This window comes from Cervus elaphus, chromosome 11 (genome assembly GCF_910594005.1).
Source record: "Cervus elaphus chromosome 11, mCerEla1.1, whole genome shotgun sequence".
Classification (NCBI taxonomy): Eukaryota; Metazoa; Chordata; class Mammalia; order Artiodactyla; family Cervidae; genus Cervus; species Cervus elaphus.
The window spans coordinates 72,921,155-72,939,017 of NC_057825.1; the positions used below are offsets into that span (position 1 = coordinate 72,921,155).

General features: G+C 44.5%; 2 protein-coding genes across 4 annotated transcripts in view; one reads left to right on the forward strand and one right to left on the reverse strand.

Moving 5' to 3' along the window:
- Nucleotides 1-1,992: 1,992 nt before the first annotated feature.
- The window catches only part of LOC122703657 (stonin-1), a 189,291-nt gene continuing 173,420 nt past the window's right edge, over nucleotides 1,993-17,863 (reverse strand). Inside the window, exon 11 of the mRNA XM_043918064.1 lies at nucleotides 1,993-2,056. Within this exon, the coding sequence (XP_043773999.1) occupies nucleotides 2,021-2,056 (36 nt within the window). The 3' untranslated portion in view covers nucleotides 1,993-2,020. The remainder of the gene's footprint in view (nucleotides 2,057-17,863) is intronic.
- LHCGR (luteinizing hormone/choriogonadotropin receptor) overlaps nucleotides 3,065-17,863 on the forward strand; it is a 60,299-nt gene continuing 45,500 nt past the window's right edge. For all 3 annotated transcript variants that reach the window (XM_043918065.1, XM_043918066.1, XM_043918067.1), the window contains exon 1: nucleotides 3,065-3,284. In XM_043918065.1, coding sequence (XP_043774000.1) covers nucleotides 3,124-3,284 — 161 coding nt within the window. In that variant the 5' untranslated portion in view covers nucleotides 3,065-3,123. The remainder of the gene's footprint in view (nucleotides 3,285-17,863) is intronic.

A 17,863-nucleotide genomic window follows, 5' to 3' on the forward strand; every position in this document is an offset into this window, starting at 1 on the left:
TAGAATTAAAATTCTTATGAATTTTGTGCTCGCTTCGGCAGCACATATACTAAAATTCTTATGAATTTCATGAACTTTAGTTTGTCAGCAAAATATAATTAGCAATCCTTGTGGGTCATGCTCTTTTGAAGTTTTGTGACAAAAGTAACTATGAGCAGAGTTATATGACACAGAAGCCCTTCAGATTTAAAAATATTCACTCTAAATAGGTCACATATTAATGAGCAGGATAGGTAAATTCCATTGTAACAAACTTTCATGATTACAGCAAACAATTCCACTAGATTTTGTTATAATAGGTACACTGCAAGAACTAATGTGACCATTAAGATTCAACTGAAATTAATCAGAGATAGAAACATTCTATGAAAACTCATTATAGTTGTGAGTTTTCTTCCAAATAAACAATTGCACCTCTTCACAAACAGGATTGTATTTCCAATCCAAGACAAGCAATAAGAAGTCAATGTACTCAATCCAACTCTTTCCACCACCAATACATAAGTGCTAACCACAGAGTCTTTGCACTTCAAAGCTAGAACCCTTCTCCTACAGATGAGGAAACCAAAGACCAAGTCACACTAGTGATGACAGTCAGGATATCCTGACTGCCCAAGACTTCTCCTACTGGAATGTAAGAAGTCCCAAGGATATCCAAGCACAGAATCAAATGACTCTTCAGGAGTGGGTGGGAACAGCCATTCATTTTACATAACAGATGTGCTTTGAAGTAAAAAAAAAGAAAAAGCCACATAAAACATAAGACTTGAAATAAATGCTACTTGGCCACCTTGAATTATTCATTTCTTCTCTCCTTAATTCAGGCTACATAGTGGAAACCTTTGAAAAATCCAGTGCTACCCCAACTCCCTTACCAAAATCTGGCAAATCAGAAGAGAGGAAATGTGATCTCAAAGCAGTCATCAGCTCATGCATGCTTGCTAAGTCGTTTCAGTCATTTTGACTCTGTGTGACTCTGTAGACTGTAGCCCCTCAGGCTTCTCTGTCCATGGGATTTCCCAGGCAAGAATAATGGAGTGGGTTGCCATGCCCTCCTCTAAGGGATCTTCCCAACCCAGGGATCAAACCCACATCTCTTACGTCTCCTGCATTGGCAGGCAGGTTCTTTACCACTAGTGCCTCCTGGGATGCCCCAGACATGAGCATCCTTGGTACTTACCAGATAGATCCATAATGGTTGAGAATTAATCAAGCAAGTCTGTTTAGCTCATCTCAGATTATCTACTAAACATCTACTATAGATGTGTGCTTGGGTTTCATTTATTCATTCTGTTATTCAACAGATATATACTGAGCAGCACCTACTAGGAGCTAGAAACTATGACGTGTCCTAACAATACTAAGATGAATAGTCAGGGGGAAGCAAAACTAAAGCAATAAGTGTTGTTGTTGTTGTTGTTGTTGTTTAGTCACTGAGTCATGTCTGACTCTTTTGTGACCCGATGGACTATAGCTCAGCAGGTTCTCTGTCCATGGGATTTCCCAGGCAAGCATATTGGAGTGGGTTGCCATTTCCCTTCTCCAGGAGATCTTACAGAGTGTTATATTATGGGCTATAAAATCAAGTGCTATGGGTACAACTACTCAGCTAGGTTGGGTTCAAGAAGGTGTTATGGTAGAAATGACTTTGGGCTGAATTTCGAAGGACAGCCAGAAGTTTACCTGATAGAATATGGAAAAGGAAGAGAAAATAATTTCAGGTAAATGAATAGCATATACAGTAGTATGAAAGGGCGAGGAGATCAGGTAAGCAGCAAAAGAGAGAGACCCAGTATTATAGACAGAAACTTTGTTTTTTCATGCCATCCAGCACAATGTGGCCAAAGCCAAATGATTTTTTTTTAATTAAAAAAAAAAAAAACCTACCTTCCTCAGGCAAGAGACTCTCAAGAGATGCAGATTAGTGACTTAACCCATCTGACCTTGAATGTTAGCTTCAAGTCAGAAAGAATTCCATTCTTTTACTTCCTGTCTGTAGTCTTAGACATCTTCCCAGCTCTCAAAGTCTACCTCTTTTCAGGGTCCAAACAGAGTCCTAGGAAAGAGGGAAGGTCAAGGGTTCTAATGATGAAATTAAATAGGGAAAATTTTGCATCATGGCAGTTAACCAAAAAACATCTCCTTTCCAAGTCCTTGGTATGCAGATCATATACTTAATTTTCCTTATTGGCAAGATAAAGTGGGTGATAGACATGAGTTCAAACACGTTTCCACCACTTAAGAGATGTGTGACTTCAAGGAAGTCTCGTCACCTCTCAGGACATCATTTTGCTCCTTGCAAACACCCTTCCTGCTTATGGTGAAACTTAGACATGATATGAGGAAGAGAGCCTGTCACAGGGTCTAGCCTATCCTGGGCCTCCCACTGGGGCAGCTGCAGCTCATTATTATAGCAGTTTCATTCATTCAGCAAATCTTTACTGAGGAATTACCATGTAGAAACCAGAAATATAAAATAAACCCGAACTGGACTTCATGATCTATAGTGAAGAAAGAGAACACACTCAAATGCCTATAAGGAGGAAAGTGGTTCCTACTGAGAGAAATACAGAGACATTACTGGGGATGTTAGGAGGATAGAGATTAACTCTAAAATGAGGGAGTTCGTGAGAGAAAAGGGGAAAGGATTTGGGGGCTGAGAATGAAAGACAGGAGCAGGAGCGTCTGAGCTCGGCACTCTCCCCGCTTCTGAAGTGGACAGAGCTGGTATGGACCATCAGTCTGCCCCCGTCACAGATGAAATGAGAGGTTCTCCCTGGACCTCACACATAGTTACAGCAGAGCCGGGAGAGTTCAGAACTCCGTCCTCTTCCCTTATCCAAAGCATTCACCACCTCCACATGCTGCCTCCTGTACCTAGGGCCCCTTGCAGATGGGCAGGATGGGCCAGGGAACAGAGCAGAAAGGAGGTGATGGGCCACCGTCGCGAGTGGAGGGAGTGCGAGGCTCAGCCGGGGGCGCCATCGGGGGCGGGGGGCCGGGCGGGCCGGCGTGGGAGGAGGGAGGGCAGGCCAGGGGGCGGGGAGAGGGGCGCGGGCCGCACTTGTGGCTGTTGGGGCGGCGGCCGGCCCTGCGGCAGGAGCCCGCGCTCCGGCTCCGGCCATGGGACGGCCGTCCCTCGCGCTGCGGCTGCTGCTGGCGCTGCTGCTGCTGCCGCCAGCGCCGTTCTGGGCGCTGCGCCCGGCGCCCTGCCCGGAGCCCTGCAGCTGCCCGCCCGACGGCGCCCTGCGCTGCCCCGGCCCGCGGGCCGGCCTCAGCCGACTGTGAGTACGCGGCGCCCCCGCCCAGGCACCCTCCGGCCGCCTGGCCTCCCTGCTCTTTGACCCCTTTACCTGGATGCTTGGAGAAGGACACGGTGCCTGTCGAACTCCACCACTTCTCAGGGTGATGAGAAGCCCAAGCTTGGGAGCTGTCTTTGCCACGCTCTCCCGCGCCTGGGCCCCGTGCACCTTCCAGCCCCTGGCGGCCCCAGACCCACTCCTTCGCCCTGGAAGGGGCCATGGCCAGGGGCGTGGAACTGCCACTGGCCACATGGGAAGGCCTCTCCCAGCAACTGTGGAAAGGGGACGGGCGTCAGACACGAGAAGTCTTGCGTGGTCTTTGAGCCTTGGGCCAGCCAGGCTGGCGAAGGTTCCTGTGAGTTCTGGTACCCTGTGGTCCTCTAGAAATGGGGTGCTCAGACCTGATGGCCAGAGGTGACCTGGTCACTCAGTGGGGTCTGCTGGCCCACCAGGGCCACCTACAACTCCAGTGGCTGGCGCATACCAGCCACTGCTCCACCCCAGCCTCAGATGGACCTGGGTTTCAGCCTGGTTGTCTAACCAGATATGCTTGCATTTCAATCTGGCTGCCGAATCAGTGAGAGGCCCTGAGTCCCAGCTCTGGCACACCACCACCCCTTAGGGAGCTGGACACTTGGGCAGGCAGGCAGAGGAAGCTGGGGTAAAGACTGATGGTAAAGACGAGAGGAGGGCCTTTGGCACAAGTGTATCAGAGTGTCAGCAGACTTTTTCTATTTGGGAAAAAGGTAGCACAAGGTACATGGTTCTATTTATATGACATGTCCAGATAAACAGAAAGGAGATTAGCAGCCATCCGGTTGGAGTGAAGGCCCAGTGACTGCTAATGGCTGTTGCTTTTTGAGGTGATGAAAATTATCTAAAATTCAATGGTGGTCATGGTTGCACAACTCCCTGAACAAACTAAAAAACATTGCATTATACAATTAAAAAGGGTGAATTGTATTGTATATAAATTACATCTTGGTAGAGGTGTTAAAAGAGAAAAGGAAAGAGAAAGAAGAGGACTATAAACGTATACCAAAGGCGCCAGGCTGGTGGAGGTCTTGGTTCTGTTCTAATCAACAGCTGTGATGGAATTCCATGCTGCGGGAGGAAGGAGATACCCCCACCCCATTTCCATGGGCTCCCAGAAGTCTGTGAGGAGCCCACTTCAAAGCTCAGCCCCTCCAGGCTCTTGAGGGGCTGAGCTTCTCCTCTGGAAGAGTTAGTGGCCTTTGGAGAATATTTGTGGTTGAGAGATACAGTGTAAAGGTTGAGGAGTTTATATTAATTGGTTTCCATTAATTATCTTGTCAGCTCAATACCCTGAAGGTAAGGACCATGCTGATAGAATTTGTTTCAATCAGTAAATAAATCCATGGAAACTGCCTTCCAAGTCCTTCCAGTCCTTGTCCTTCCCGGACAAGCCTCCTAGCTTGCTTTCATGGGTGACTGTGCCACCCACTCTGTGCCTTTCTTACTCACGCAGTACTTATCATACAGGTTATAAGAAACTGGGATCCAAAGAGGTAGAAAAACCTCCCCAGGGTCCCACAGCTACTAAGTTGCAAAGATAGGACTTAACTTGCTATTAATATTTTCTTGATTTTGTAAGAAAATTACCCCTTCCTTAAAAAAAAAAAAATTATCAGTTTTGCCAAATTGGCATTGAGTAGAGAACCTCCTGGGAGAAGGCAATGGCACCCCACTCCAGTACTCTTGCCTGGAAAATCCCATGGACGGAGGAGCCTGGTAGGCTGCAGTCCATAGGGTCACTAAGAGTCGGACAGGACTGAGTGACTTCACTTTCACATTTCACTTTCATGCATTGGAGAAGGAAATGACAACCCACTCCAGTGTTCTTGCCTGGAGAATCCCAGAGACGGGGGAGCCTGGTGGGCTGCCGTCTGTGGGGTCGCACAGAGTCGGACACGACTGAAGCGACTTAGCAGCAGCAGCAGCAGCAAAGAACCTCCTGTGGGTTTCCGTAATCCCTCCGTGGTAAAGAATCCACCTGCAACGCAGGAGACACAGGAGTCATGGGTTTGATCCCTGGTTCAGGAAGATTCCCTGGAGTGGGGCGTGGCAACCCTCTCCAGTATTCTTGCCTGGAAAATCTCATGGACAGAGGAGCCCAGTGGACTACAGGCCATAGGGTGGTAAAGACTCAGACACGGCTGAAGTGACTGAGCACACACGCAGAGAGCACCTCCTGATGGAAGACAGGAATGAGAGTCAAGTCCCAGCTCCTTTCAGACTCAGCTTCTCACTGGGCTCTCTCAACAGTTCCTGCTGCCACTCCCACACTGGTCTCAGGAAGGGAGTACCTCTTCCCTGGAGTAGGCTGAAGTGAAAAGACTAAAACTCAACAGATTCTCTCACTGCCCCCAGAGTACAGTTTAGAGAAGCCTCGAACCCCTCAGAAAGATTTACAAGGTTGACTGGGTTTGGGGATGAGCGTGGGAAGCAGGCACAGTATAAGCACTGTTAGCATGCTGGGGCTGGCTAGTCCTAGTCGCATTCCCCAAAAGGAGCCAACTGCCCAGGCTCTGAAGCCCTTAGCATCCCTGGGGAATGCTACAGAATCCTTGACCTTCCTCCCTTCACATGCACTATTTTGTCATACACGCCAGCCACAGCTTCTCCTAGACTTTTAAACCCCTTAGTTCAGCACACACTCTGACCCTCACAAGGCCAGGCTTCCCAAGGATCAGATAATTGAGAGATGACTTTATCCTTCAAGGGAGAACCCAGTGGAGGTGGAGCCTATAGAAGCCAAAAGGGGATAAGTTTCTCAACATAAGGGTGATTTAAACATGCATATGACAAGAGAGTTGTATAAGATTTAATAGGAGTGTAGCTTCTTTAAGACAACGTTCCTCAGACCAGGAGAATAAACATCACCTGGAAAATGTTAGAAATACATGCTCTCAGGCCCCAACCCCAATCTACTGCATCAGAAACTCCAAGGGTATAGTCCAGTGGTCTGCATTTGAACAACCTCCCTGAGAGATTCTGATAGATGCTAAAGTTTGAGCATTGAGGTATTGCTCGCCAGTGCTCAGTCGCTAGTCATGTCCAACTTTTGCAACCTCATGGGCTGCAGTCCACCAGAATCCACTGTCCATGGAATTTTCCAGGCAAGAATACTGGAGTGGGTTACCCATTTCCTACTCCAAGGGATCTTCCCAGCCCAGGGATTGAACACCATATCTTTTGCATCTCCTGCATTGGCAGATGGGTTCTACAGCTACCGCCACCTGGGAAGTCCCAGTTGCTCTCCATGGAGGATATGATCTTCTGGAAAGCAAGAAGAATGGTTAGAACATCTATGTGCGATAAACTTCTCTTCTCCGTCTCCTCCAACATCCACTCCAGCACACACACACATACATAGACAATACCTATTTATTGCAAAGACAAAAAAAAAAAAAGGCAGTAGTTATCAGATTAAAACCTCAAAGTCTGAGACATATGGAAAAACAAACATGATTAAGAAAAGTTATTTCTTATTTTTCTGGTCTTGTCTTCAAAAAGGAGTAGAGGAAGGAATCTATGGAGAAGGATAGATTGAAGATGTAAGGAATGATGGTATAAGATGTCAGTGTGAATGGGAGGAAGGCACTGGCATCAGATCAAAGGGGAAGGGGTAATTCTTAAAATAGAGGGATACTTCTGAGTCCTGAGGGAAGAAGACAGATGGATAAAGGTGTAATTTATCACTGAGGCAAAGGAAAGAAAAAGTGAATGGGTTCATGCTGAAATCCTCTTTTCTTAATGATGAATGAAGTGGTAAACAGTAATTATGAGACAGAAAATGACACAAATAACAAGTTATTGGGAGTTCATAAAAAGAAGAGAGTTGAAATTATGAGATAAAGGATAAGAAGGATGTAGTGTTGCACTAAGTCATCCACAGGGTTTGATTTTGTGGAGTGAAGGGTGGCTCTCTCAATTCTGGGGGTTGGACAGTGAGTACCACCGAGCACCTTAGAATTCATCACTGGTCCATCAGTAGATGCTAGTTTATGTTTTAATCATTTCAGGTCTTGGTAATCCCGTCTTATAAGACTTCCATCTGAAGTCCACTATTTTGTTTAAAAAAAAAAAGGAACATAGATAATAATTACTTATCATTAATATGCCCACTGCCTTCAAATTTTGAAAATGGCATCATTCTGCTGTTCAGATCTTTCTAGCCCAACAGTATTTTATTAAAAATTTAAGTATTTAAAATCTAAAACGTAATACAAAAAAAAAAAAGCCTCCCATGTGTTCACTCATTTTAACTGGAGGAAAAAAATCTAAAATAATTCATTTTAAAAATTTCCTTTTCCTTTTCTTATTAGTTCCAGACAAGTAGAAGGAAAGAAAGAGAAAAAAAAAAAATCTCACCTTGCCTATGGTTATATAAAGATCTTTGTCTCTATGACAACAGAAAGGTTGGTCTGCTTGATATGGAAACAGCTTCTGAAAAATCTGTTAGTAAGAAAATGCTAATAATAATAATGACAGTTTATTTTTTGCATGTTGTGCCTACTAAACAGAGATTAAACTTTTAGACTTTATTATAAGACACAATCCAGAGACTTTAGAAGGAGAAAACGTGCTGTATCTGCCAGTCCAGTGTCACAGGAAGATGTTCATTTTCTGACCATCTTTCCTGAATGTCTTTCTCCTTCTCCTACCTTCAGTGTAAATCGGGATCCAGAGCATGTTCTGTGCTATAGAGGGCTACACCAATGGAGGGTCCCTGTCCTTGAGGAGCCCACAGTCTAGGCAGAAAACAAGTGTAGGTAGGAAGAGAGAGGCATCCAGGCTCCGAGGAGTTCAGGGAACAGACCACTCCCTATGCCCTGAAATCTCCAAGGGAAGGCATCATGGACTAAGGGTTATGAGGCTAAGCCTTGAAGGAGGAAGGAAAGAAGAATCCAGGTGAAAGAAAAGCACAGCTGAGACTGGACTAGAGATTTCCTTGCTGAGAAGCCAAGAGTAAAGTTGAATGCATTCTTCCCTTTTTATACCTCTCCAAGGTTCTTTGGGGAAATTTTTTTGTAAGGGGAAATATAAAGTTATCAGGAATGTTTGATTAAATTACCCAGAGTTGTGCAAAAAGAAAAAAAAATTCCCAATATGTAGTTCTCGACTAATAAACTTTCAAAGTCATCCTTGGATAGTTGATTACAAAGGCAGTAAATAAAAATCATGATTTGAAGTCACTTCCCAACAAGTTTTCCCCATGGCCCCTCTCTCCCATATACACACACTTGCTTTGATACCTTGTACTTACATCTGCTTTTGCATACCCCCATATCAACTGCTTATTCCACATGTACCTCCTCTGCAACAGCAGGCTTCCTCAACCTCAGCACAGCTGTTCTCTGAGGCCAGATAATCATTTGTTGTGGGCAGCTATTTGGTACACTGTAGGGTGTCTGGCCACATCCCTGTCCTCCGCCTGCTATATGCCAGGAGCTTTACCCTCTCATATGATGACAAACAAAAATTTCTCTAGATATTAGTCAAATGCCCCTGGTGAGAGTGTGTGTTGGGGTGGGGAGTGGGAGTCCCCACCTTACTCCACCATGGTTTTGAATCATTGTGCTAAAGTGAGAAGCACCTGAAGGGGTCTTATTCACCTCAGAATTTCCAAAAGTTCACAGGTAGTATGATTAAAGTGTCTGTTGAACTATGTGATGATCAAATTGAGCTGAACAGGAACAATGAACCAGTGCAAAAGGAAAGCTTGTACCACACCTAACTGTTACTTTAAAGTCTCCATCCTAGAGACTTATTAAAAAAAAATAGGAATAAAACTACCATACGATCTAGCAATCCCACTACTAGGCATATACCCTGATAAAACAATAATTTTAAAAGACACATGTACCCCAATATTTATTGCAGCACTATTTACAATAGCTAGGACATGGAAACAACACAGATATCCACCTACGGATGAATGGATAAAGAGTTATGGTACATATATACAATGGAATATTACTCAGCCATAAAAAGGAACAAATTTGAATCAGTCCTAGTGAGGTGGATGAATCTAGAGCCTATTATAAGGAGTGAAGTAAGTCAGAAAGAGAAAAACAAACATCATATATCAACGCATATATATGAAATCTAGAAATATGGTACTGATGTAACTACTTACAAGGCAAGAATAGAAACGCAGACATAGAGAACAGACTGTGGACACAGCAGGAAAAGGAGAGAGTGAGATGAATGGAGAGAGCATCACTGAAGCATAGACATCACCATGTGTAAAACAGACAGCTAGTGAGAAGTTCCTGTATAACGTAGGGAGCTCAACCCAGTGCTCTGTGACAACCTAGAAGGTTGGGATGGGGTGGAGGGGTGGCAGAAAGGTTCAAGAGGGAGGAGACATGTGTATACTTACGGCTGATTCACATTGTTATATGACAGAAATCAACACAACACTGTAAAGCAATTATCCTCCAATTTAAAAAAATGAAAAAAAAAATCTCCATCCTAGAAAATGGGAAGGTGAGGTGCTATGGGTATCAGAAGGGGTTCTTTCTATTATATCAACATCCAGGTCCCAGATTTTGCAGGCTGCCCCAATCTGTCCTTTAAAAGGGCCACCCTGAGAAGCAAGACTGGAAGCTTACCTATATTATTGATAGTATATCCCAACAGTCCCCTAGATTGTTCTAATTTTTGTTGTCAATTTGTTTTAACTCATTCACTAGAGAAAAATCAATCCCCAGCCCAGAACCCATGAAAACAAAACCACCACTAGGGCAACGTGAATTGAGACCTATTGGTTCCCAGATCAGGGCACCAGGTAAGACTCCATAGGACAGAGGGAAGCCTACTAAACTCTTTCAAGTAAGACAGCTTGGCCCTACCTTCAGCTTCCCTGCAGCTGAACCAGACCACCCCCCCAAAAAAAAATTCAGAATTCTGAAAGCTCATGCTCCACCTTCCTACCTTACTCCCACAAAAATAGAAAGAAAGAAAGGCCCAAGATAGAGGTTGATCTTGAACTTCAGTTCTGACTCAGCTCTCCCAGTTATTATCTTCAACACAATTCTTAAATCTGTCTGTGCCTATAAACAGACTCCCTGGGGGAAGCTTTGCAAGGGCCAGATTTTATTAGTTTAGAAATCATCCTTTTGGGGAAAGTGAATGATGGCCCCTAGAAGGACACTAAAATGCAAGCAGCAGAGCTCCCAGAATCTCAGTGGAAGTGTGGAGCCAAAAAGCTCCACACACAGATCCCTTTGGCATTGGATCCAGCCTTCCCCTTGCAGAGCAATAATTCCTCGGATTTTCTCTACATTATCCTTTTTCTCATTTCAAAAGCAATGTGTTAGATTAATTCAGGGCTCCAGTTCTGCTCCTTTTCCCACCTCTACCTTCTTTCTGATCTCCTCAATTTAGCTTCTTTTCATGTCTTAAAAAATGAGACACAAAAGCTTTCTTTCCAAAATATAATCTCCCAGGCTGGCTGCACCAGTCAGCGTCTTGGCCATGTGTGACTTTGATCTCACACATGGAATTTTAAAGCCAGTGGGTCATGGTGGTGGAGAGAGGCCCTGCTGCTCTCCAACCAGACCCAAGAGGGCTGGCTCCATGGGAGCATATGTGTTCCGTTCTGGCAGCTCCTTTTAGTGTGCAAAAAAATCACATTTAATGCAGATTTTAACAAGTTTTACACCAGTTCTTTTTTTTTTTTTAAAGAAGGAAATTAAAATAATCCCACCCACCAGGCAGGTGGGCTCCCTGACTTAGTGGGAAGCTTCTAGCTGCTTCCCCACATGGTCCTCATTTACTCTCAGCTTCTGCCTCACTAGGAGATGCCGCCCGCCTCCATGCTGGCACGCCACTCACAGCTGTTCTCTGGTGGCCCTGAACCACGAGTCTTGAATGCCACCTGAGCCAGAGTCAGAAAAGTCCAATCTACAAGTAAAACTCAACTTTCAGAAGGAAAGCTTTATCCCTTGCTACTGTTAAGTTTGTCCTTGACGCTGATAAAATGAGGTGACTCCTGGGTTCATAATGCTACCTCGGGAGCAGCAGTAGAGAGCCTTTCTGAGCCCATGGGGGTGAAGACACCCTGGTACGACAGGATAAGGCCCAGCACATTCCCCAAATTATCTGAACTGATCAACAGGACATAGACCAGGCAGACATGAGTCCTAGCACCAGGTCCCCCTTTCCCTAATTTGCAGTGTGGGCTCAGGGCAGCAAGAAAACCTCTGTGCTGTCTGTAAAAGGGGCATCATGATTCTTAGCCCTGAGTGGGGTTGACTGTGGTGAAGATAACCGAGACAGCAGGGCCAAAAGTACTCGGAAATAAGGGTTTTCCATAACTGCAAAGGATTATTGTAATAATCTGATGATGCAGAGAAGACCTGAAAAGCCCACAGCCTGTATGTGAAGTTGAACAGTAAATATCTATCATCCAAGGGGGAAGCCTGATGGAATAGTTTTGCTCCCGTGAGGTGTTAATTAGAGAAAGTGACCCACAGGGTCTTCTCAGCCTGGAAGGTAAATAAGTTAGAATCCTGAAATACCAGAGCTCATTATTGCCTGGAACTCATATATGCTGGTCTTTTCAGCACGGGCTGAGCTGCCTCTCACACATGTCATGTAATACATGATTATACTCTGTTTTTAATCATTCAACTGGGCCAGTCCTATCTGTCCAGCTAGGGCATCCAAGCCTATTCTTGGTCCTTCCCCTTCCCTAAGCCTGAGGCTGGACACACAGAAAGCCTTCAGGTCAGGCTTGCTGACCACTCAGGAACTAGGTCCTGACATGTCTGGGGCGATGCACAGGATCCACAGACTAGCCCCTGCCCCCCAAGAGCTTGTAGTCTTCCAGCCATAGGAGCAAGAGGACTCATTCTCAGATACTGACAGAAATGCAGAAGGTGATAAAAGCCAGATGAAGGGTACACACACGGTCTAGTGAGATTTCAGAGAAAGATTCTGTCCCTTGTAGCCAGAGTAACAAAGACACCTTGGTGAAGGGATTGTTGAGCTGTAGTTCTTTAAGCATCACTCTATGCAGGGGCAGTGGGATAACATGGTTATCCCACAGGCTTCATCTTGGCCTTTGAAACCAGCTTGGTGAGGCCACCAGGGAACCACTGTTCAAAGCCTTCTGCTCTCTTGTGGACCACCAGGCATGCGCCCTGTCCGTGTTATGGATCATCAGTGGAGAGTGGATGACTTCCCCCTGGAAACAGTGGGTGCGGTTCTGATGAGGGCTTTTCTTATTTGCAGGTACCAGAAATCAACTCTGACAGATTTAATCATAAGAGATTAACTTAACAGAAGAATAAGGAGCTAGAAGGATATGAGCAAGATCCAGAGAGAATTTAGCATTTTAGCAGCAAGAGGTCAGGGAACTTTTCTCTAGATTCCACCTTTGTAATGAATCAGCTCCAAAGACCTATCAAAAGTTTCAAATTCCCAGAGAGAGAATCTGATGGTGCCCCATCCCACTGCTGATACTGGAGCACAGACAATGAGATGCCTCCACGCTGTTGCAAGCAGCACTGAGATGCTTCCAGAGAAGGGACCTTTTTGAACCAGGCAACCACACAAACTGGCGTCTACCAGATCTGAGGAGCTAGTGAAAAGGGAAGGTACGCATGCCAATAATTTCAGGCAATTCAAACCCATTCCATCAAATTAATTAAAAGCATGTAGTATATCAGTTGCAACCAGCTTTCACAGGCTCACCAAAAAAATAAAAATGTGTCTGGACACAGAAGCTTGTAATAAAGGAGGCTCCTGAAGCATGGCTGCAATGTGACTGCCCTGACAATGTAATGTTCTCTGCTTCTAAGAAATATTTTTGAGAAATCATTATAGAAAATGCACACCTTCCCTGGGGAAGATTCAACATGTAGTTTTATTTACCAGAGTTATTCTTGTCATGTTATATTATTGCTAGAAGAATTCGAGTTTGGGGGTAGAGATTGGGTTGCTTTGTGTCTTTAGAAAACTTTAGATGTGTCTTGAGTAAGGGCTTAGATGTGTTGGCCATTTTTCTCTAAGGTTTTACATTTTTAATTTCGTTGTTGCACAAATGACTTGGAAAATCCATTACCCAGGGAATCTTCTTGAAACTCTTGGTTCACATTGTAATTCATAAACTCCTCAAGCTTCTTGGGTGCTTTGCAGAGGCTGTCTTAAAGAAGAGTCACTCAAATTGTACTTTCCAGTAGGAGAGTTGCAACTGACCATACTTTTTAGAGTCAATGAGCAAATGAGAACTCTGCAGAGTGGCTCCCTAGAGTTGAAATATTTAATGGAAGGTTGTTCTTTATCAATTCCTTATCATTTCTTTAAAAGCCTATCAGACACAGTCTATAGGGAATACCTGAGCTCAACGGAAAGGTGCCAAGTGGGAATGTCCACCCTCTCTCTTAGTTGTCCTATGTATAGTCAGCAGAGTAAAGATTGGAGACAAGTCACAGGCACTTTGTCGACATAAGTGTTGGACAAATAGAAGAATCCATTCCAAAGTCCTGAGTCCACCCTACCCCAGCCCCAGCAAGGAAGCAGAGTTGTCATGAGGCATGGCTGGGGTAGCTTGAACCCTTCACAGCAAGCAGCTGGGAATTAAAAATACTTATTGAGCTCTAACGGAGAAGGCAATGGCAACCCACTCCAGTGTTCTTGCCTGGAAAATCCCATGAATGGAGGAGCCTGGTAGGCTGCAGTCCATGGGGTCGCTACGAGTCGGACACGACTGAGTGACTTCACTTTCATTTTCCTGCACTGGAGAAGGAAATGGCAACCCACTCCAGTGTTCTTGCCTGGAGAATCCCAGGGATAGGGGAGCCTGGTGGGCTGCCGTCTATGGGATCACACAGAGTCGGACATGACTGAAGCAACTTAGCAGCAGCAGCACCATTGAGCTCTAATCTTGTGAGAGATGCTGTGTTAATATTACATAAACATTTTCTTACTGAATCTCCAAAATCTGTGCAATAGTTAGCATCATCATCACTTTATGCACGTGAAATGCACCCAGGCAGTCTGGCTCCTGGGTCTGTACTGTCACTTTCCCACCATGCTGCCTTCAAGAGAGAAAGTACATGCAAATGGTGATGAAGACACATTCCATAAAGTACACAGCACCTAAGCTAGACCTTAACCAAGGGTAGAATCTGACCAGCAGAGAAGGGTGGATGTGCCAGGTGGCAGAAACAGTGTGAATGAAGGCAGGACAATGTGAGGCAAATTCAGGAAACACGACAGTCTGATTTGTCTAGGGAGGCACTGTCCAGTAGAAATATGTTAGTCACAAGTGTCATTTTAACTTTTAATAGCCACATTTTAAGAGGTTTAAAAAGGTGAAATAAAGTTTCAGTTCAGTTCAGTCGCTCAGTCGTGTCTGACTCTTTGCGACCCCATGAACTGCAGCACGCCAGGCCTCCCTGTCCATCACCAACTCCCGGAGTCTACCCAAACCCATGTCCATTGAGTCGGTGATGCCATCCAACCATCTCATCCTCTGTTGTCCCCTTCTCCTCCTGCCTTCAATCTTTCCCAGCATCAGGGTCTTTTCAAATGAGTCAGCTCTTCACATCAGGAGGCCAAAGTGTTGGAGTTTCAGCTTCAACATCAGTCCTTCCAATGAACACCCAGGGCTGATTTCCTTTAGGATGGACTAGCTGGATCTCCTTGCAGTCCAAGGGACTCTTAAGAGTCTTCTCCAACACCACAGTTCAAAAGCATCAATTCTTCGGCACTCAGCTTTCTTTATAGTCCAACACTCACATCCATACATGACTACTGCAAAAACCATAGCCTTGACTAGATGGACCTTTGTTGACAAAGTAATGTCTCTGCTTTTTAATATGCTGTCTAGGTTGGTAAAATATTTTATTTAATCCAAATGTACAAAATCATTTTTGTTGGAAGGCAAAATTGAATCTTGAATATTCAACTGAATATTGAAATATTGAATATTCAGTGTTGAATTTTTGTTGGAAGGCAAAATTATTATATTAAGTAATGTCTTCTAAACTTGAGATTGAAAAACAAAACAGGCACCTTCATGAAGTGCAACTATGAAGCTTATTGAGGGTAATTTATATACAGGTGGGATTAAGTGGACAATATGCGCAGTTTACTACAAGGTGTGGAAAGGGGGGCTTTACAGGGACCAGAACTAAAAATAGAACCTGACTGCCATGGAGAAACAGGTTCACACCAGATGGGAACCAGGGGTTTTTCCTTCCCCTTGGGGGTTTCATGACCATTAATCATCTGCATCAGCAGGAGGCATTCTTCCAGTTTTCATTTTGGATGAAGACAAGGGTAAAAGGTGACAGGAAACTCATCTAATTTGGGTGCATTCCTTGTGAGTGCACTAAAGGTCAGCCATGCAGAAAGGAGAGTGGTAAGACTGTGGGCCTAAGAGAGAGCTGAGAAAAAGAGAGTCAGTGTGGTTCAGCCACATACATGTCAACATCTATCAATATAAAAATTATTAATGAGATACTTCATTTTGTTTTGCCAAGTCTTTGACATCTGGCGTGTATTTGAAACTTGCAGTGTATCTCTGTTTGGCCTGGACATATTTCAAGTGCTCAATACCCATACGTGGCTGGTGGCTGCATTTTTGGACATTGCAAGTTTAGTGTATTGGTTATATGAGGGGAAGTGTGGGTGATAAGACTGGCAAATGAAGTTTAAGCCTTTGTTTCAGGGGCCTTGAATGCAAGGCTGAGATATTTGTAGAAAAGTAGACAGGTCAAGAGGAGGGACAGAAGAATCTGAGTCTTAGAGTGACGTGGTGGGAGTTATCAGGAAAGGCCATAGCGGGCAGAGGAAACTCAGGATGGAGTGAAGAGAAACCAATATGTGGACTATGGAGCAGTCAAGGTGAAGAATGGCCAAGGAGAATGACAGTGGGAAAAGAATAAAGGGGCTGTGAAGGCTGGATTCTGCCTTCATGGTCTGAAGGGAAAATCTAACCGACACTGGGAATTCAATGGTGAACAGAGGAAACACTCATACAAAACACCTGATGAATTCTCAAAAAATAGTGCTGAAAAAGAGAAACAATTTTTAATGTAGTCATTAGTGCTAAGGAAGACAGGGGAGAGGAAGAAAAAGCACCCTGGTAGGCTCTAAAAGCTTCATGGCAGAACAGGAATCTGAGCTACACCTTTGAAGTTAGGGGACTTCCCTGGTGGCTCAGATGGTAAAGAATCTGCATGCAGTGCAGGAGACCTGAGTTCAATCCCTGGGTTGGGACAATCCCCTGGAGAAGAGAATGGCTATCCACTCCAGGATTCTTGCCTGGAGAATTCCGTGGACAGAGAAAGTCTAGTGGGCTACAGTCCATGGGGTCACCAAGAGCTGGACATGACTGAGTAACTAACACTTTGAAGTTAAAGACTGTGAGCACACACCCTCAAGAAGCTGGTGGCTCTCACAGAAACAAGGTTTTTGCAGAAGAACCAGAGGACTGTGTAGTGGGGTGTATCAGGAACGGGACTGTTGTGATCTGACTAATGTAGGACAGAGCACTGGATCAGGAGCAAAGTAACCTATGTTCTAGTCCAGATCTGCTGCTGAACTGCCTTGCGGTTTCAGGGAAGTCGCTTTACTTTTCCTCACTTAAGATTCTTCATCTAAAGTGAGGGGTTGGACCAAACCACTTGCAAGCAATGCTTTTTATTCTGATTCACTGAATCTACTGCTGGAAGTGCTTAATAGTGTATTCTAAAATTTTCTGATGTAAAACTTTAACATATTGGATGTCCATCTATACTGACTTCATATTTCAGTTAACATTGACATGTCAGTTTCCTCCAGGTAAATGCTAAAGACAAGAGGCCAATAAAGGAAGACATACTCAATAATGAAGTTACCAAACAGATCAATGCATTTGAAAGCATAAAGGTTTAAAATCATTTGTGAAGGGAAAAGCCATTTTTTACTTCATTCCAAGATGAAAGCAAGTTTATTATAATGACTGACTTTAAAAAGAACACAGGAATTCTCAAGTCCCTGTTCAATGTAGAACAAGGTCTTATGTAATAAATGCAAAAACATTAACATTCTTTTAAAGTTGAACAAGTCAGTGTTTAATGCTCCCATTTCTGAGTTCATTTGCAAAAATATCTTTGACCATCCCTGGTTTATGCCTTTTTCTCTTCCTCTGATTTTGCTGCTGCTGCTGCTAAGTCGCTTCAGTCATGTCTGACTCTGCGCGACCCCATAGACGGCAGCCCACCAGGGTCCCCCGTCCCTGGGATTCTCCAGGCAAGAACACTGGAGTGGGCAGTGTTTTAAAATTCAGGGTGTGTAGCTATGAAAGATGGCTGGATGTTTGTAGCGTTCTTAAATCGGTAATAGAGATGGCTTTTCTAAACGATTAGAGGGAAGTGAATAAAAACATCTCATTTCTGCCATCCTAAGCAGAAGAGCTCCAGCGAGGTGAGCAAGACCCCATCCAGGCTTTGAGGACTCCAGATTAGCATGGGATTTCGTCCCTGGCTCTTGTCTTCCTCTGGTCCTGCTCAGCCTGTGGGCTTCAGCAGGTGGTC